Source organism: Helicoverpa zea, chromosome 5, assembly GCF_022581195.2.
Source record: "Helicoverpa zea isolate HzStark_Cry1AcR chromosome 5, ilHelZeax1.1, whole genome shotgun sequence".
NCBI lineage: Eukaryota > Metazoa > Arthropoda > Insecta > Lepidoptera > Noctuidae > Helicoverpa > Helicoverpa zea.
The window spans coordinates 2,885,511-2,907,791 of record NC_061456.1 but is presented as its reverse complement, the minus strand read 5'-3'; the positions used below and the strand labels follow the sequence as shown (position 1 = coordinate 2,907,791).

The following is a 22,281-nucleotide window of genomic DNA, read 5'->3' as shown; positions in this document are numbered from 1 at the left end:
CGATACATCGATTGCACTCGATTTTAACAACCGTGCTTTGAATCGAATAGATGTCAATTTGTCGATACACAGTAACGCGTTAATTCGACGTTTGAAAATACATAGTTGTCACCAACATCATAAAGGTCAGTTTATTTAAAACAATTGCCTACTACGAATTTTCACGTTTAATTTTCAAAGTATATACCTACCTAGTTGTTTAAAGAAACTGACCTTTCTATTGTCAGTAAACTTTGGCCTGGAAAATGCGAAGAAAGATTTTTATTCGAAATACAATTTTCGTAGTGGTGGCGGAACTTCTGTACCTCGTTATTTCGCTTAGGAAGTGAGAGGTCGAGATGACACGACCAAGTTTCCATCCGCAAGTTTATTATGTAAAAATGACAACTGACAATCGTTGTGCGACTGCAAAAAGGGGAGCATTTCTTGCTCGTAATGTTGGTGGAAAATGTAGCTGGACATTTGTAGATAAGATATTATTTTCAATTTTTATAGTGTCCAATAGTAATATTTATTGTGTACGGTTAAGAACTATAATAATGAATATACACAAAGCCTTATTATCATTTTATTAGATGTATTTAAAATTTCGTAACGGTGTTTTATTGAAAATTTTATTTAATGAACAATGTTGCAAGCAAAAGTTTTATTCTGTGAGTATCCATTTAACAGTTACACACAGTCATATTCTATTCAAATGTTAAAGCAATAATGACCACGTTTGGTAAACAAATTCGTGATCGCATGATGATGCTAATTTACACCAAGCGTTTGAGATACTTCAATCATTTATCAGATTACTTAATTCCCTAAGTTTATGTTTCAAAATAGAAAATCTGAATTTATGGCCATATTTTGCAATTATACTGTACTTTTGGAGTTGTTGTTTAAGACCAGGCCACAGGCATCTGTTATTAGCGATCAATATCAGATCAATTGTGCAATCTTTGAAGAATTGTTGCAACTAATTGCATGATAAATGCAGTTTATGTGCAGGATGTTGCAAACAATGATTGATTAGAAGCAAATTAATCTGTGATTTCAATGCCTCTTAGAAGATATGTTTTTATACGTGTTCTTATAAGTATTTATTCTAGATCGATCAGCTGAACTTAATTGTATTATTATCCTAATTCAGCTTATTCATCTTTCGTAACTCAGTGTTTTTGTATTCAATCATATTTTAAACAGTCTTTGTAAAAAAGTATACTGTTATAAAGTTTGTTTCCGCACGAATTGGCTAAAGAGGTCACGAATATAGTCTATTACTATTAAAGTATCTGAATACACACGAAAATTTAGTTTTTTACTAGGAAATATGTGTTATGAATCAACGTAAAAAATCCTGTTATTCATTCCTATTTCTTTACCTGTATACATGGCTATAAAAGTTCATATATCAGGTAGATATTTATTAACGTAACGGTGTTCAAGGAAAAATATCCTTTCCCGTAACAAACGATGTACAAAAGTGTATAAATTGCAGGAAATCGTAATAAATCGCGCACCAGTAACTTTATACGTGGTTTTTCTTTCACAATACGAGGAAAGTTAAAACACACATCCGCCTGATATCTTATATTACTTACAATATAATATGTAAGTATGGTATTTGTTAAATAGTTATCTGTTATCCCAGATTTTCTCATTAATGTAACTTAATAGGTGACTTAATAGGAATGATGCAGTTGATTGAAGTCATAAAAAGTTTAAAAAAATACAGTTTTAGTTATCGCAGACTTTATCCTGCATTATTCAAATATTTCAGTTAGCGACCTTTATACATAACAAAATTGTGTAAACATTTTAGGTACGTATAATAAATACTTAATTAAAATAATTGCAAACCATTTTCCGACCCTCGTTACTTGATATTTATGAAGCACTCTTGTCACAATTATAACCAAATTAATCCCAACCCTTTAGCTCTTAAATAACAAAATAATGAAAGGGCTGTGTTGCCAGACTATTGTTTTAGGTTAATTGTCAATTAATAAAATAATCGGATGAAGCGTCGATCAATATCCAGCTTTTACTCGTCGTGAAATAATCGGCTTAGTGTAAGTGGTTTGTTGGTGCCCAATTTGTTATTAATATTATAAGATAAAAATATTTTCAAGTATTATTTTAATTATGGAGACTGCGTAAAAGAACTTAGTATATTTTTTTTTAGGAATGTGAACTTTGTGTGTCTTGGTTTTTCGTAGTAGATATTACGTATATTTCGTAGTATAACGCGCCTACGAAAAATTGTAGCACACTGTGACACCCTAATACAATTTTTATACTATTTTTACTGTAATTTTCCGTTCCGTTGTTAATGTGTATCTTTTTTTAACCGACCTCCGAAAAAGGAGAAGATTCTCAATGTTTTTTTTATTCAAAAATATTTATTTCCTTCCAATAATTTGAGGAGCATTCGGTGATTTTCTAAGGAAATTTATATCTTATTATCTCTCTAATTGTATTTAACGATGAATAAACAGGAAATCCTGAGAGAAACATTCGAATAATTGTAAATAGTAATTAAATTTCCTTTATTGCGCGAACACCTGGGCCGCTGTACTGTTAATGATATTCTCAGCGGTAGGTACATTTTGTTTATTATATCGACACATAGCATAGAAGAATACACACATAAAAGAATGAATTAAGAATTGTTACCACATTGAATTACTTATCGAATATGCTCTTTAAATGAAAGTTCTCTGACTATTGAAAAATCGTCTCTAAAACAATTTTACCACATGAGCTTTCTGATACCTTCATGGTTAATTCATTCACAACATTCTTATTTTCCTCAGGATTTAACAGAGCACCAAGCTTTATGGCTCATTTTTTAGAAGAGATTAAAAAGAGTAAAGATACCTATCCTTTATTTATCCGAAAAAAAAATTACTAACAATTACACAACAAATAGTTATGCATATTATCAAAATGGTTAATGTTGTTTGGATCTTGGCCAACACTGCAGGGGATGTGCTTAAGTATGTCCAAAATGGAGGCTGTTTAATGCACCCATTGCTTACTGTTGCACATGCGGCTGCATAAGCCATTAGCTAAAGATATTATGAATGGTCAGCACTAATTTAATCAACCTTATTGCACCACAGCTGTGTAAAATGCAGATTGTCACAAATACATACTTATAGAAAACAATTAAGTAATTATGTAAAGTACACGTATCTTCATCGAAATTTACGATAAACTGGGTTTATTTGTAACTGCAAAACTTTTACGGTAATTTTCTTTTTCGGGTAGGTTTTCTTACTGTGGCTGAAGTTAGCTTCTTGTGAGAGCAAAACGATCAAAATGTGTGAATAGGCTGCCGGTAAAGTTATTTAATAAGAACCTAGTGTTAACGTGTACTTATTCCGTTCAACGGCCATTTCGTCTATTGCAGACGATTTATGTGGTGTTGTCTGTGATACAACGCCTTTCGTGACTGAACAGACCGACTTATTCCGTACATTTTCACAAAAGTCACTACTTACTAACTTCGGAGAAGTTAATTTATTTGATAAAATACATAAGGCGAAATGATTTACAGAAACCATTGAATAAGCTCAACAATTATCTATCTCACACAGCAAGTTCTATTAAATACAAATAAATACGTAATTGTATGTCTGTTGTGTAACCCAGTCATATGTTTCGCAACACTATGATGGAAGCACGCGCATTGCTTTGCAAGTAGGTATGATCTACATCCGTGGTGGGTCATTATAGCATAGTTTACGTTTTTAATTTGTTATGTCATTTATAATTAGTTATTTATTGAAGAGCTTCAGAAGTTGTAGGTATATTTTTTTTGTAATTTTATTAAACTATCTTACGTACCTACTTATATGGTTTTCCCACGGACAGGGCATGTTGTCCCATATATTATGTAGTTGAATATATAACTGTTTTATTGCGCAGAGATGAAATATGGTGGCCTATACATGTGATTGGAAGCTTGTGCTGCATAAAACATATTTAATTGCCGAACCTTCAATGAAGGATTAATTTAAATAAGACAAACATTAGAATTAACCAAGCTAGCCTATCGAAGGACAGCAATTACGTTACTTACATACATTCAACCATCACGAATTATTAATTACCTAATCAAAAACATCGAAAACTAATCAAACACCAATTACAACTTAAACTTACACAAAGCGTATTTTCTCAAATCTATTATAAAAACATCAATCATCAGTAATGTATAGAACGCATCCGATGGTCGGTGACTTGCGCCTGCGCCGATGACGTCACGCGCGTGATCGATCGATCGGAAACTACACATTAATCAGGGAGTAGGAAGTGAGATCGGTTAATAGCTGGTTATCTTGATCTAAGTTGGTTTAAAGTTAGATTATTTATTTATTATTTATTATACTTTTTGCACACATTTTACAAAAAAACAATGTACAAAGGCGGACTTAACGCCTTAGGCGTTCTCTACCAGTCAACCTTTAGGTGGAGGAGAAATTTCATGGCAGATGCACTAAATATGTATATAAGACAATTCGAAAATATATAAACGTACGTATACTTTAATACATATATAAATGACACAACATCAAATGCACAGTTGTGTCAATTCTGCAAACTCTGGTGAAGATACTCACGAAGCTTCAATTTGAAAGTCAATCGGCTATTTACCATCCTAATTTCCGAGGGCAACTTGTTCCATAAAAGAATAGATTGGACAAAAAAGGAGGAATGAAGGAAATCTGTGCGATGTGAGGGACATTGGAGTAGACGGTTGTTGGAGGAACGCAAATTTCTGTCATGTTGAGAACACAAAAACTGGAAGTGACATGATAAATAAGGAGGTGAAAAAGGAGTATGAAGAATGGAAAATAGAGTAGTTAATGATCTCATCTCACGCCTTTGCCTAATTGGCAGCCATCTAAGCTGTTCTCGATAAGCAGACACATGATCGTACTTGCGAAGATTAAAAACGAATCGAATGCAATTGTTGAGAAGCCGGTCAAGTTTATTGAGCAGATCTGCATTCAGGTCATAGAAGCAAACATCACCATTTATAGTTATTTATAGATACTTTATATATTAGCAGGACTTTAAAACTATGTAATTAAGTGGGCATGTAAATGAACTATTGGTGGTATTCATGAATTGTCAACTGTTGTGAATGGATAGCAAAAAATACTTACTAGACTAGAAGGGCCTGACTTTAGCCTCTAGAGGCAGCTCTCATAGCCCTAAATCACAAAAAAACTTAGGTATTAGTAAAATTTCCGTGTCTTAAATAGATACAAGTTCTAGTTAAGTATATCAATTAAGTAATAAGACGGGCAAAACTGACACTTATCACAAAAACAAAAAAATGCAAGTTAACTTAAGGATATTATAGCTAAGTATACAAATAATATTCACATTCGCTTTGAAACGGCCGATTCACATTTGTTTCTTCATTAGTTAATATGTAAATAGTGAATAGGTATTCGATGGTACTTAAAGGTATTAGGAAGAAAGGGATAATTTATTCTATTGTGCTGTTAGTTGAAATACGGAAGGCAAATAAGGAAATGTCTATACAATGGACACTAGAGGGCTCTGTGCCAGCAAAGCACAGAAATTGTTGTTATTACTTGTTATAATGATGTTCATTAATTCGCGTATCGATTTATTGGAATTAGTTACATAATTAATTTAATGTTTCCGTAGAGTGTTAAGTAAGATTGCAGCAGTGTTCTGTATAACAGGCTATAATATACCTACGCATATTAGAAAGATCATCATCATTATCATCATCAGCCTATCGCAGTCCACTGCTGGACATAAGCCTCTCCAAGTGCACGCCACTGAGAAAGTTACTTACCTGTTTATAAGATTAATACCTATCAGTTACTCATTTGCATTCTCTCGAAGTTACTTAAATAAACATCCAAAAAACAGAGAAAAATCCCCGAATCCAAACTGCGAACATAAGTCTCGACCCGTTAGCAACTAAGCAACATTGTTTATGACTTAATAATCTGAACTTACAACACAGATTACTGATAAGATACCGCAAACCGTGCCTTGAATATTTAGTAGTTAAGTTTAACTCATGCGGAAACTAATATTGTAGTTACTTGCTTTGATATGGGCGAGCGATCTGATTTGAATATTTGCATAGAAATTTCTTCATCTCTACTTATTTGTTGGCAGATACGGTCTGTGGATTAAGCTGTGTTTTACAATATGTCCTGATTTTTCTAGTGTGACTGTCTTTGAGGTGGTAGAAACTATTTAAGAGAGATTATATAATAATGGCGTCCACGGCCGATTTCGGCCACGGCGGCTGTTCTCATTTAGGGAGATCAGCCAGCTGCGCAGGACATATTATAGTACACGAGCATTTGCGCAGACACAGGTGCACTCCCAGGAAAGTACATGAAAAAAAAGAAATGTGTATGCCAAATAGATATCACATTGACAACAAGTGCTTGTCGCAAAACTTAAATTATAAAGTGGTTAAGAATTATTAATTTCTTCAATCAGCCTAGTGCCACAGATTACAAACAATTTCTTTTTTGTAAGTCTATAATTAACTATATCATGCATGCTTGTTAATTAATATACCTACCAAAGAATTACTACAAATGATTTGTAACCTCTTTACACACCACTTAAGCCATTATGATCCAGTAAAAAGCAAATTAACTCGTGATGAGATACACACAAACAAGTCCGAGTTCCCACGATGTTAATCACAATAACTCTTGAGTGAGGAATTTTCGTCTTACGATGTCACGGAGATACATTTCCTACTACTTTAGATGTTAGATACATGTATGTAATATGCTAGCAGGAAACTGCAGTATTTTTTCTCTGAATATACAACATGTAACGTAATTAACGCACACCCTCAAACATCCCAATTAGAATATTCTGTTATAATCATAATACATACACTGAATTTTTAATTTAACATGTATATGCATTGTTATTAAATTAGTAAAACCAATTCTTGGAGAACTTTTTGGTCATACTACTACGCACGCAAATATCGCGCCGCGGCCCGCTCGACTCGACACAACATAACGAAACATCGGAAAAAGCCGACAATACACGAAGTCTTATTACTTTGAGTTACGGTCTATTTGAATTTGTTTTGACTGCACAGGGTTAATATGTCAATAATTTCCGTAGTTTTAAGTATTTTTAGGATACAAAATTACCTATATTAAAAATGATATAAATCGATTCAGCAAACGATTCTGAACAAACTAATTTCAGGATGTGCGTTAATTAAGTTACATGTTGTATATATAAAGGTTACAAGATATTTATAGTTATAAAGCTTATAAATGTTTGGTACCTATCTATACAGGGAATTAACCGGCAATCAACGGGCCGAAAGTTTAGTGTAAAGGCCGAAATCCGATATTTGTAATGTGCGCACGAAACTTCTAAAAGCCTAATTTCTAGAAGTTCTTAGTTACGAAAATGCCAATTCACTAATGCGAAACAACGTAACAACAAAAAGTCCAGATTCTATATTTAAAAAGCTTGTAAATGGTAATAGAACACATGATACTCAGCGCTGAGCATTACGTCTTTAATAAATCCCTTTGATGACAAACACAATTTATGCCATTTTAGTGAACCAAACGAAAAAGGAACTCTTTCTGTATGCACATACATATACATATGAAACGTCGTCCCATGTTTATCAAAATTGCTTCATCATATCACCAGCAATACAAACAAGCTGAGCGTGAAAATTGCTTGAACATACAAATTATAATATCGCAGTGCAGTTATTAAGGCGTCTGGCTAAACCGCCAATTAGAATAATGGTCGGAGCTAGGCGCCCCGCCCGTCAGATTCAGAGCGATAATTACTGGATGGACTTGGTGAGAGAGAATTATATTGTGACTGTTTATATAGAAGGGATATACAAAAGTGTACCTACAATAGTAATCAGTAAGAATAGGTATGTTATGAGATGAGGCACAAAACGTTCTGAGTATAGAAATTGAAAGTAGAATCCAACGGTTCAGGGCGTGTGACAAGATGAGACTAACTAGCCCATCATAAGTACTATTGTGAAGATACTGAAAACATAAACCAATACAATAAATAACAAACTACTACTAAATCTATCTTATTATATTATAATACTAACTTAAAACCTATCTATATACTTGGGAGTTAGTAAACAAATAGCGGATATAAATCATTAAGATTTGTGGGATAATTAAAATGTTAATGAGCTTAGCTTTATCTTAAGAAAAGATTATATTGTTATAGAGCTATTTTAGTAGTTTATCATTGATCTATAAAAAATGCTAAAAGAGATTAACGATCTATGTAAAAATGACACGAGAATGCGGGCTAGAATATTGCCAGAAGTCGCAAAAATATCTGAGAAAGGCTTCTACCTGTTTTTACACCAAATAAATGATTGAGGAACTACACTGGACCCAGAAGTTAACATTAATTAATAGCACATTATTAAATTACCTACTTGTTTACTCAGATTTTTATATCTTATTCTAATAATAGATTTAGTATATATTGTGAACAAAAAATCCTAATTTACATACAATGTAACTTACTAAGTAATTGCCGATACGGTCATGAGCTTACAAATCATGATCACTAAGCGAAACTCGGGAAACAGTCTGAAGACAATTTGATATTTTCTTTTAATTTATGTAAATTAATAGATGCAAGATATTACAAATCTTGCTCTAAGAAAATAAATAATTAAGTCTGTATTACCCTCAATGTTGAAGAATCTTTGATATCAGATGATAAATACATATATTAAAGGATCTCTTTCTTCAATTATTATATTGCAGCTTATTCCAAACATATATAATTAACTTGAAATTCCTAAGTTCTAAATATTCCTGTATCTATTCTGAGCAAGACAGACATCATCGGCTTTTGTCGGCATCGCAGAGCCCAGGCCATTGTACTTAGTGCCTATTTTAGGCAAAAGCTATGCGCAAACGCAAGTGCCCGCTTAACGTCAATAGTTAGGACTTTTTGAGACGTCTGTTCGCATTTTGTGAGCATAGAAATAAACTAGAATAGTTGAATGAACTATTGTAGATTTTGTCAAGTGCTATGTGATAGGAATATAGAGACGTAACGATGATTTTGGACTTTATTTGCCCTGCTTAGAAGCTAAAATTAAAAAAAGAAGAATTTGCTTGTTGTCTTATTTCTTTGCGATAAAAACCCACGTCTTGTTGATAGATCAAATAAAAATAGCAATTCCAATGAACAAATAACGTCATAGATGTTCACAAACATGACGATGCATTATCACACGTGTCCATACAAAACGCTGAAATAGCAAAAATATCAATTTTACCTAGTTTTACCTGCCTAGGAATTTCGTAACAATAACACGAAAATTGCTCACGTCTACAGTTTTAGTGTTAATCGGATGTTTTGAAATCTGCAAATCAGATCAGACTAGAAGTGGGACAAGCAGGATGCCTGCGGTCGTCTAGGGCTGGCGATCTGATAAAAAAAGACTACAAAATTATTGATAGTTAATTTCATAGTGCTAAGTAGGCCGAATTAAATTATTGGAATCTGACCCCAATTTCAATATCCAATAGAAATGTAAAACTGATTATGCAAATATGCCACATTTTTATAAGTATCTTGCATAATCCGAAGATACCTATCTACGCCGCGCCGTAGTGTGTATAGGCCAAGTTCAAACCTAAATGTTGTTAAGATTAAAATAAAATCAGATCTAGGACATAAATTCAGTGTCATTCTAAAACGAAACAGTTAGTATGAATTAATGTGAAATTCCACACCTCACATTATTTAATAGAAAGGGAAATTTTACTTAACTTGACATAAATATTATTCATGTGTATTACCTATTTGCTAATTACATTGTAACGCGTGACAGCCCGTTGTCAAGCACTAATTGTTTGTTATCATCCTTAGTAATTTGTTTTGAAACTAGCTCTGTTTGACGCTAGGCTGAGGCGTCAGCATTGTACAGCATAGGTAATTACTTATTTTTAAACCAATTTCATAGATGATACATGGGATAAGGCTTTTAACGTAATGTTTTGTTGCGGCGACATTTTTCTGTCTATATTATTTTTTGACTTTAAGTGTACGTGTCACATAAAATACATCTTCTAGCCCATTTAGCATTAAATTGGGGCTTTATTAAAATGGCTAAATATGGCTTCGTCAGGCTCATGAACCCCTGGTTAACTACCTCTTCAGCACAAGTTGTTAAAATATCATTCAGCAAGTCTCTGCCGCTGCATCATTATCAAACCAAACAGTCCAAGGAAATAATTCTAATTGTTCATAAAAACGCCATAAACCCTTGACACAAAGTCGTAAACACAAACGTATAGTATCATTGGCACATAATAACAAAACAGTAATTAACAGCTGACGTACAACAGTTAATTTTGTTATCAGATCTCTTTTTTCATATTCATTATTTTTTTTGTGTGGCAACACTGCAAGGTTGCACCGATCTTCGTCGTACGAATTGTTTAGGCGAATTAGATTCTGATGCAAATTACAGGTTTTCCGGACGCTATTGTTTGAGTCTGCGAAATTGGTACGCATATATGAATTGTAATTTGTTATATTATTGTGATTCACTATTGTCCTGTTAACGGGACTGTTATAAAGCGTTTTGCTTAATGCTTAAAGTTACTTGCCTAATGGTAGTTGTATGACAAGCCAGAATTAGTCACTTCAGAAGCTGAATTATATGTAAGAAGTATTAAAAATAACATTGATCCAACCAAAATGCCCCAAATCTATGCTTAAAACAGGATTTGTATCATTTAGCTAGATCGTTATAAGTTCTGAAATTGGTTGATAATTTTTTTGGTATATCAATATGAATAAAGTCGATATTATTTTTTAAAGCTGTTAAAATTTTTATTAATATACCTACCTACTTGAAATTCAAAATTCCATGAACGAGCATTTCTCGCTCGGAATATCTGGAGTTAAACCTACCGAACGACCGCACGCAAATGGTCGGCCATCCATTCAGGCACCATCTGCCCGAAACATTACTTCACCCACGCGTTAATTAATGTCCAAACAAACAACCCATTAATTTAAATCAACCAGTTCCATTGAAATTACTTTGACAATGCCATTACCATAATGCTAAGTTTTCGGAAGCCTCTGACAGACGCGGCGGCCATTTGTAAAATCATTTGACATTGTTGACAGTTCTTTTAAAAGGAGGTTGAGAGTGTTATTTAGTTTATTATTAGTCACTGTCTTAAGACAGGCAAAAGCTTTTATGATATGTTAAGATGTATTTGGATACGATAAGTTTTTTATTTTGTATTAATGAACTCCGGTAGCATCAGCATAATTGATTAATGAATAAATAATACACATAAATTAAAGTTAATGTATTCCAAATACATAAGATCCAATCTAAAGTCGTTCGAATACATATTGATGTCGTTTTATTATTTTGAATGTTTTCGTCCATCTTCTACAAATCTACACATCATAAACAGCTACACAGACGAAACTAAAGCACTTTATAAATATAGTAAGTAACTGTCTACTCTTAATTTCATATTTTCAATCCAAATAAGGATGCAGGACGTTAAGTACCTACAAGTATCTATAAATTACAGCGAGCACTCCTAAAAAACCAAACATCCAATGTGTTTTGGTCTGGAAGAACACAGAAAAATCTGCAACAAACCAAAGAAATCATATCAAAAACTTAATAATTCTACAATACTAACATCTCAAACCCCAGAAGGTCACACCAGCTTCCACTATCTCCATTTGACAAAAGCATTGTGCCCATGATCAACTCACACGAGTCGCCTTGACTTACGCAATTCAATGAGTGTTGGTTACTTAACGCGATTATCCAACAGCCCGTGGGAATCGTCACAGCTTCTGTAGACACGTTTAGTTGTTAAACTTTAATAGTTAATAGTTTGATGTTAGCTTTTAAATGGGTTGTTGCTATAAACAATTGTTTGTGGCATGTGTTGTTAGTCACTTTGGTAATATTGGTAATGTAAGATTTCGGGTTGTTGTAGCTTTTCATGTGAAATGATGCACTGCATCACGCAAAGGCGGGTTAGGTATGTCTTTTTTGAGAAGGTTAGGCTTAGGTACCTAGACTATAGTTTTTGGATTGTTACCAGAGACTTTGAAACTGATGTGGATCGTCAAGAACTCCCAAATGACGTGTCTTGCATCTGACTATTTTTCGGTCTACCATCGGTCAGTAGGCAGAAAAATAATTGTATTCTCATTTTTTCAAATTCGTCATTGATTTTCAAGTTAATTTACTTTCCTGCTAAGACAATTTCTAACCAATCAAGCGTCGAGGCTAAACGTTACATAGTCATGAAGTCATTAATGACGACTCAAAGAAACCGGTCAAACAGCATTGCAAGGAAAATGAAATAAGCAAAATGCAATTTTTCATTCCATACATCAAGTGTTCATATTCATATTGAAATAAAACAAAAAATAAAATTCATTAAACAAAAAGTGAATTCGATCCAAAGCGCATTAACAAACGCGATTTACAAAAAAGGAAATAAAAGTGATTTGGATGCGTATACGCAACTTCCTGCGCGGGCTGACTGACGTCATTAAAATAGGGTGACAATGAACAATTTGTGGTGGGACACTTGATATGTATGACAAGATTATTAAGTAAGATGATATTATCTAAGACAATTATATCTATGTTGATAAGTAGCTAAATAAATAAATACGTAATTATCTAGAACTGTCTATAGATTTAGCGTCACAACCAACTCATTATATTTTATTTGATCTAAAAACAGATTAACAAGAAATCAATATTACCTAAAAATATAATGTAAACGGATCTATATTCCGTTATGATTCTGAGTGTACCTAAATGTTTTATTGCACATTTGTATATGACCTTATTTCACTATCAACCTTACCTTTTTTCTCATCTACAATTTGAAATCGCATTCGAAATTAAAAGTAATTTTCACAATTTTCCCGCCAGCCAGTGTTGCCACTGCAATGCGTGTGACAATTAGGGCGCGACGGTCCGCCATTCCTCTGTGAATACATTAATTAAACAAGATAAATAACTAACTGCTGGATTGGTACTTTGTTTGATAAGTGATAATGTCACATAGTTTCACAAGTTTTTGTAAGGCATGTGAGAAAGTGACAGCTTTCTGCGCAATGTTATCGATACTGTTTGTAACGTGAGAATTACTGTTGCTCAGTTTGTAGTTACAAAAGAAACTCTTGAAGAATTGCTTCATATTTTTATTTACACTTCTTCTATATCTTTAAAAATCATTTTATGTACCTGTTTTCGCATGCATAGGTACTATTTTATTTTCCTTATAATTGTAAATTTACTTCGTAGTAAGAAATAAAAGCCTTTTTTATTTTTATTTATGTATTTGCATTAAGGAAAACCATAGTTTATGATACATGAAAATAACTTTTCCACTTTTCGATATGACATCATAATCATTTAGCGGTCATAGATATCTAGAACTTTTGCATCGACATAAATAAAATACCATATCATATATTCTTTTCAAAAACACCTTCAGCGTATCGCGTCACTCTTTTGTCTTTGTTCTCTTATAATATTTGTAAAGAATTAATAAGTTCGTCTGGGACAGTCGCAGCATTATGCGGCTACACTTGTGCAAACAAACATATTTATATTGTACTTCTGTGAAAACCCACAAGGCCGTAAAAGTTGTTCATGCAAGTCACAATGCAACGTGTATTTTCGATACAGATATCATATTTTATTTCTATAATAAAAGATCGATATTTGGCATTGTGGGCTGTTTCCATAGCTGCTCTCACTGTTAACTCTGAATTTAATTTTAAAATCAACGCTCCAAATTATTAGTGTCGTTTCTCTCAAATTATAAAACAAGAAAGTAATTAAGTATGATCTCGTTAGCCGTCGAAACTTGGCGAATACTCCACAAAACTCGCTAATCAGAAACAAGGATGATAATCAAAAAGTTAAGGTTTCATTTCAAACAAATGAGCTTTTCAGATTTATGAAAAGTTTGACAGGTTTGAATTAGAACCTCTTTTCTTTTAACTTATGGAACTGCCAAGCTCTTATCCGATTTGCAGGAGATAGGTACTTACCTTTATCAATTGAATGGCTTGACATAATATAATATTCAGTTCAAGTTGATTTTCTTCTCCGCAAGGAAGATCGTCTAAATTGTCTAAAACATACCGAATACGTTTTCCATTTATAGAACGTTTTAAGTAAAACGGCTGGTCTTGCAGTCTTGCGATTTTCTCGCTTGAGACGTTTTATTATCTCGGTGCAGGCATTCGCCTTCAGTTTCGGTCTAGAAATGCAGTCGGATTTATTCTTTCTTATATATTTCATGTCCTATTTCAGTACAACCATACTTTTGTGTGGTTTCTTAAAATCTTTTATATGTTAAGGAGTATTTGCCTGTTTATGTTTTTAAAGTATAAAGAGAATGTTTATTACATAACATAACAGTCCGTTGACACCATGAAGTCAATAAAGTCTTTGGTTGACACTGAAAATGATAATGTAAGTGTAATGAATGAGTTTTTTTCGTGGCTCGAGAAGAAAATCATTCAATATTTGTTGATTTAAAGATATTAGGAGTTGCGATGAAAATAAGACATTGATTTTATTAGAATGAGGTATCCACTAAGATTACCTATGTAAAACTATTTAAATTTTATTTTTGCACATGATACAATTCACACAACATAATTAGCGCTAAACTAGGTGCCTACTCCAAAGTTTTCAATGTTCCAATTACAAACAAACGTCATACATAATAGACACCGTTCAACAATTACATTAGTGTGAGTAAAGTCAAAGTAAATTGCATATGTAAGTCGGCCCAGTAATATTGCAAACAGAGTTAATTACGTCACAACTCAGACATACCCGACGGTGTAATTAGGCAATTAGTTTTATTAGCAAACCATAAGTTAGTTAAATATCTGCTAATTCATGCACTTTCATGTTTCAGAGAATTGTGGAGAATTAAGAGAAACTTTTATGGTTAAAGTTCACGCTATTATTTCTTTAGTTTTCTATATAACAATACCTAAGTGCTACAAAACCTTTATTTTCCAAAAGAGTATCTGCTCTATAAAATTCTGACGCCTTATGTAAATATTGTTTGTGTGTTGAGGTCATTACTTCGAAAACAACAACAAGCGAACTCAAAATAACCAACTTTATGGCTCTACGCCATTAAAAAAATAATTTTAAACCCTGCTGGTTTAAAATCCGCAGCGAACTTCCAATTTCAATTAAAAAGGAATAAAACATCGTTTAAAATTGGAACGTCGAATGAAAACAGAAGCGTATAAATTAAAAAATCTGATTCGGACAAAATGGCGTTCCCTGGTTGTCGGCAAACAATCTGTGGCCCAGTTGCCTACGGGCCTACATAATATAGCGTAACAATCGTGTCAGCGATTCGTGTTTACTCGACGCGACGGTTGTAAATTGCTGAGCATTGTAACTGCCGATTAACCAGAGATTAGTTCGCGAATAAAGTCAACAACTTGACGCTCTGTTCACTTTTGAACGACAGTTTACGCATACTAAACTTGTTTTCCGGTTGAATCATTGTAAGGAAAGTTTAAGTACTTATAGGTCATTTTTAGGTGGCGCTCCTAACATTTTCTAACAAACTTATGTAACCTCTTGTTGACATAGACCTTCCATGTGGCCCAAATAAACATAATTAGATAATTGACTGAAGATAAACAACTCGTTATCTCAATCTTGGTGTTTCTCAAAACATAAACAAAATGAAGCCACTGAGCAAATAGGTATTATAAAATTTTGCAAATATGAAAAATTACATTTTCAAAAGCTGTCTATGTTCCCATTGCCGAGAATTTTCCGCTTTGCAAATATTTTTCAAAGGCAACCCTTAGATGTAAAAATTCGAGATGGTAATATGCTAATGGAAATTTAGTCCTGGACTTTAAAAACCGTATACATACATACTCGTTCTTATTACCAAACTAAGTTATTTTAACGAATCTTTGGCTACAATGACCTTATAGGTACCTCTTGTTTTCCGTCAAGACCAACTAGCGACAAAAAACATTCTAATGTCGCAACAGCATACAAAAATTATTTAAACCAGACAAAAATAAGTACATTTTAACAATGAGACAACAAAAACAGTGCTTAAAAAACTTGGATTACAAAACGAAAATTAAACAAATCTCGACAAAATATCGTAAGCGGCGTGGATGACGTCACAGCACAAGATGGCGGCCCCACGATCATGTGTGGCTAGAGTTAGGTAAAGTGCAGTGACCCCGGCCAATGTTAATGTCAGCTGTTACGACTGCCGTAAGCGAGATGTATTGACGAACCATGGATTTATTGCTAGGGTGCCGGCAGTAAACTTGACATACTCATTTTGGTTGTATTGCTACTTATTTTAGACTGGTTTGTTATTTGGTCTAGGGTACATACTTGCATGGTCTTGCTTTTACCCGTTAGTAATCTTTAAGTTACAAGAACTTTTCTCTAAATCTAAGCGTAGCCTTATAATGAATCCCCAGAGTCATGATGGTTGAATAAAAACGATACATACATTTAAATTAATCATCGTACAGCTTCCACCTCTATTTAAATACATACTACTTAATTACAATTTAAACTAAGTAAGTGTTAACACATTTTCAGTCTAACTTGAGATAAGCGATTAACAGAATCTCATCTCGAATCCGAGTACATTCCGGCCCGCATCGATGACTCTTAAAATAGTGAAACTTTATACACCGACGATGATATAGAACAGAACTTCCTTTTGAAGTGGTTCAACTAAATACCTATAGAATCAAACATTTAGGCTAACGCCCTAATGTTAGTGTAACAAGCAGAGATTCCAAACAATCTCTTAGGCATTTCCGCAGGTGAAGTTTGGCACAATTAGCTACGAAAGTAAAGAAAGTGTTTCATTTCGTCGGCGAACAATTTGTGGAAGAGCTGCTCCGTATTATGTTAGAAAATGTACGAAATGGCGCTAAACGTCTCGCATTGTTCGACAGGACAGGGCTGGCAATTCTTCTTTTTGCTCTACATTTAAGTATCATGTTTTTGGGTGTCAAGGGACGCTCTTGGCGGCATCTTGGTTATTAAAAAGATCTAGGTCTTTTTCAATTTGATTTCCCTCAGGAATATTTTTAAACTTTTCATCTTCATCAAATGTATAAAACAAACTCTACGCAAGAATTGATTCAGACTACAACCACGATATGAATCAGACTTACTGTTTAATGTCCTTTGAAATTCAAATCATAAATGTTAACGACAATAACTCCTGCTACTTACGAGCATAAACAATAAACAAAGAGCATACGACAGTACCACTTTGACTTAATCCAACTCAAAAACTAAGCGTGTCGTAAAGTTGAGACGGGACGAGGACAATATGACAGCCCTGGCAGAGAGCGGGAGTGCAGTCAAGCGCACTATATTATATTCTGAACACAATGCAGTCTGAGGATGTACACGCGAACGCAAAACGCTTCCGTGCCAACGTTTTAGCTAACTAGCTTGTACGAGCTGAGGAAATTGATGATTCTTTTAAGAGGGAAATAAAAAGTAGGTTTTTATTCTGCAGTTAGTTGCATTTAACGTCTAGACGTTTAAATATCTGCACTGAGAATGTCTTATTTGCAGTGAAATTTCAATTTTTTACCACTGAAATTAACCATAGTAGTAATTAGAAAAGTTCATTTAGTGAGTACCTAAAGTCTAAACTATAGTAACTTAATTAACCAATTTATCGCGTGACAGGAAAGTTTAAACTATGTCGAAGGGTGAAAGAAAATCGCCTGAACTTGGAAGTTTCAATTTAATTACACCACGGACTACGCAGAACTTAGCTGTAGCCGGCAAAACTTTACTAACGAAACTTAGTTTAAAAACTTCGAGAAAACCCTTTACTTTCTGTTGAAATTACATCGGTTATAATCTTCGGAAATACAATTTTCGAAATGTTTCGTGTCTAATGAAAAAAAAACACTAATCGTTATCTCATTCTTTCAAGCAGCATAACTTGCAGCATATTTACCAGTGCGGCTTTTTTACATAAAGAATCTCATAATCATTCAACTATTCCAGCAACAAAAATATCAATAACTTGCACACATGATTTCTCCCACACTTAATCCCGTCTGATCTACGCTAACTTGACCGTAATAAAAACCTTTGGCTCGGCTTTTTTGCTCGCAAGTCCAAGTAAGAGGGAAGTTGTTACCCTCGAGTCTGACTGTATATCTGTTACGGTACACAGACTCTGTCGGAGCCATTGTTAGAGACAAACACTGCTCTGTATGAATATCAGACTCCGCAATACATTTGAGAAATTCACTTTCACGAAAATGTTCAGCTAGATAGTTTCTAAAATGCAAGCGTTAAGTCATATTAATGTGGCGTTTTGTGAATCCGCTGCTACCGCAGTAGTAACTGTTGTGTCTGTGCTTTATTATTGATAGTTTGTTCAATACTACAATTTAATATACGACTCGACGACAGGCTTTTGTTTTCACAGATAGCAACATCGAATAGGTTACCTTTATTTAGAACGTGAATTATTTTCTACGTTTTATACATTATGTGAGGACAAATAAAATGTCTACGTATCCGATATTGTTGTTCTTCTCGTTTCTATTTTCTAATTGTCAATCTCTATCAACGAAAATAACTCAGACAATAATAGGGAATCGACAGTACATTTTGGGGACACGTCGAGAATATACAGTCTATTTCGTATTCAAACATTTCCAACCAAATTAGTTTCCTCGTATTTGCTGTAGATGTTTGATTGTTTAGGAAACAATTGACAGACGTATCGGATCGCGTTATATTATTTAGACTGCGGCAATTGTCTGCTATGCTACATTATGCTACCTTATAGGTACCAGTAAATGTCACTTGGGTAAGGGAAGTGGGACAACTCATTATTTCAGTAGGCGATGTGCTCGATACTTAGGTCGATGCTGCGACTAGAAATCTGTTCAGCAAAAACGTGGGCGGTGTAGTCTATTGTCTAGTCGTACACTACTCATTCTGTGACAATTGACACATTGGGCTTCACAACTATCAACAGAACAATACGATTTATGATTTATATTATGTTGTTTAATAATTATATTTCTCTCCTATTTCCAGATCTCATGATGAGGTGTCTGTGATCTCACACATCGGGCGGGTGCAACGCCTTCGGTCACCATGACGTCAGAGCGGGCCATCCCCCACCTGCGGGACATCTTCGGCCTCAACCAGCAGTACGATGCCAAGACATTTGACGACGCAGACGATAAAACAAAGAAGTCCAAGAAAAAGAAGGAAGATTACCGCACGTACCCCAACGGGGATGTCAAAACACTAGAGAGACACCTCAGTATGAAGAAGACTATCAGGAAAAAGATTATGCGTGACCTTCAGCAGGCGTTCGTTGAAGACCCTAACGAGTTTAAGGTCGAGAACACGAGCCCTGAGAAACTGAAGGCTGAGTTAAGCGCGGAAGCTGTTAAAATCGAGAAAAATGTTCGTAAGAACGACCCGACGTTCCTAGACATCCTGCGAGGCGAGACGCGGGGCGAGGAGGCGAGAGAGGAGCAGCCGCCGGCCGAGAAGACCAGCTTCTGGCGGCGTCTCACCATGAAGAACAAAAACAAAAGATAAGACCCGAGCCGAGCGCCGAACAGAGCGCCTCGCTCCGTGCCGACTGACACCGCGCGGCTTATCAATACCTATTTATTGTAAACTTTTGATCACTATATTGAAGCGTATTTAAAAACTTTTTGATCACCTTTACATAACATTTTTATATCTGTACGCATAATAATCTATCGTTGTATTGCTTGAATCCTTCTAGTTGTTATAATAGAGTCAAATATTATAAGCTTATGAGAGATTTTGATGGTTGGCCGCGGCGCTAAGTTACTTCTAAGTTACGGTGGGAACGGAGCGAAGTGTTACAAGTATCCTCGGCTTTTGTTACTTATTATAAAAAAGATATCTCGTTCTACATGTGATGTAACGTTAAGTCGACTAAGTTAAGTGTAAGTGAACTTAGGCTAAGTATTTCGTAAGTGGCGATTGTGTAAGGTAGGCTCGTGGCAATTCCTTGTTGTGACAGTTTTTAATTATTATAATGCAATATAAATAATTTTACACATTTATCTGTGCGTGTTTTATTGTATATATATTATCAACCTTTAGCTTTAGCTGCCTCGTTGGTCTAGTTGTCGCAAGTGTGGCTGCTGAGCACGAGGTCTCGGGTTCGATTCCCGAGTCGGGCCGAAATCGCTTTGTGGGTTTTAGAAGACTTTCACAAAGCAGCCCGAAGCCTGGAAGTTGGTGATTGATACACCCGTGCATCGGAGAGCACGTCAATGTCGGTCCTGCGCCTGATCTCTTTCCGGTCGTGTCGGATTGCCGTCCCATCGGGCTATGAGAGTGAAGGAATAGTGAGTGCACTTGTGTCTGCGCAAATGCTTGTGCACTATAATATGTCCTGCGCAGTTGGCTAATCTCCTTACATGAGAACAGCCGCCGTAGCCGATAATCGGCTAGGAGGACATCATCATCATCATCATTATCAACCTATATAATTACACACAACCTATCTGATTTTGTATTAATTGCTCACCTGGTACATCACCAATGTACTAAAGTCGACTCAGGATTATAGTTGCACTGTATTGTTTTTGTCGTAAGTATAAAAAAAAATGTAGTAACAATCTATGACTGCATTTTTATAACAGGCAATGAATTTGTCCATCAACATGCATTTAGAGCAATTCTGTAGATATTAAATGAAACATATCAGTACCTTCCTAATAAAAGACCTCAAAGGAGGTATACTTACTTACTACTACTACTTAGAGAGGTCTTATATTAGGTCTTAGGTACGTAATACTTTTGACAAAAACCCTTAAAAATCTCTGGTTTGAAGCTGCAGGTTCAAATATTATAAGGCTGAGGCTATGCCGACTGAGGCTCAGTATGATGTTTGTGATACAAAAACATATAACAACTACAACTAAAATCGCAGCTAAAAGTGCTTTTAAATAAGTATGTATTTTAACATTAAGTAATACCACCATTCCCAAAAATACCAAGGAGTTGTGTTTTGCCACTGCTTGGCCTAGAAGTCTTGATTCTATATCAAACACAATATTACATTAACATATTTTGTTTCAACATCTGTATCCATACTTAAATCTGCTGTTAAGTATGCATTGAGACACTTTTCTGTTTGGTTATATTTTCAACTTTTGCTCTTTTCAATAAAACTGCTTAATCAGGGGCCCGATTCTCCTAAGTTAATAATGTCAAAATCGAATAGAAATCGAGTCGCAATATGATCGCAATAGCAGTTTTAACCATATCGGGCATTCTGCTACTAATAAAAGACCAATCGTATTCGATTGACATTTGATTGGTGTGCGATTGGTCTGCTATTTTGGTGATTTTGGTATATACGGTAGTTTGCTGTACAATCATTTTGCAATCGTAAATCATTTGCAGACAAAATGATTCATTATTGCATGACAGAAAAGGATAAAAACGTTTATTTCAAAGAAAAAATAGCGGAATGCCACATACGCTTCAATCGTAATCGAGTCGGGATTGGATCTCAGTCGAATCGAGTCGAACATGAATCGTATGTCGCTTAAGTAAAATTAGGAGAATCGGGCCCCAGAAAGTCTAGTGTAAATTATATAAATCCGAGACTTACAGCGCCATCTCTTGAGAGTTTCACTCCAATTAGTACAATGTGAAAATGGCGCTACTGTGCAACTGTAAGTTTAGATGAAAATGCAAAGAAAAGTATAGATGGCGCTACTGACCCACATTGATGGTGATTGTGGGTATAGATAGAGAGCGCCACTTTGCAAATGTAATAACAAAACGACGGCAGCACTATTTTACTCCGTGCTAGTGCTTTTTCTAGTCTATTTAGTCTCTTAAATCTTCATGGAAAGCTGGCATTCATCATTCCTAACAGCTATACTTCCAGTTTGAAATGCAACAATCTATGGGATTTGGCCTAAAAGGCAACGAAGGCTTCGTGTCACTGTGACATTTTCAGGTGAGGTGCCTTCAGGCGCAGATTCTGAAGCTTTAACACTAGATGGCGCTGTAGGTTTGTATTACAAGACTAATGCTGTAAAATACAGAAGGTTACCGGTCTCTAGCAATTTATCATTGAGAAAACTGTATGTAGGTACAAAGATGTCCTCATAATCTTTATT

At 34.7% G+C, this 22,281-nt stretch overlaps 1 protein-coding gene across 1 annotated transcript in view; it reads left to right on the top strand.

Annotated features, from left to right (window-relative positions):
• Positions 1 to 20,202, top strand: part of LOC124630351 — a 53,290-nt gene extending 33,088 nt beyond the window's left edge. Inside the window, exon 3 of the mRNA XM_047164216.1 lies at positions 19,187 to 20,202. Coding sequence (XP_047020172.1) covers positions 19,247 to 19,702 — 456 coding nt within the window. The 5' untranslated portion in view covers positions 19,187 to 19,246 and the 3' untranslated portion in view covers positions 19,703 to 20,202. The remainder of the gene's footprint in view (positions 1 to 19,186) is intronic.
• The last annotated feature ends 2,079 nt before the right edge of the window (positions 20,203 to 22,281 follow it).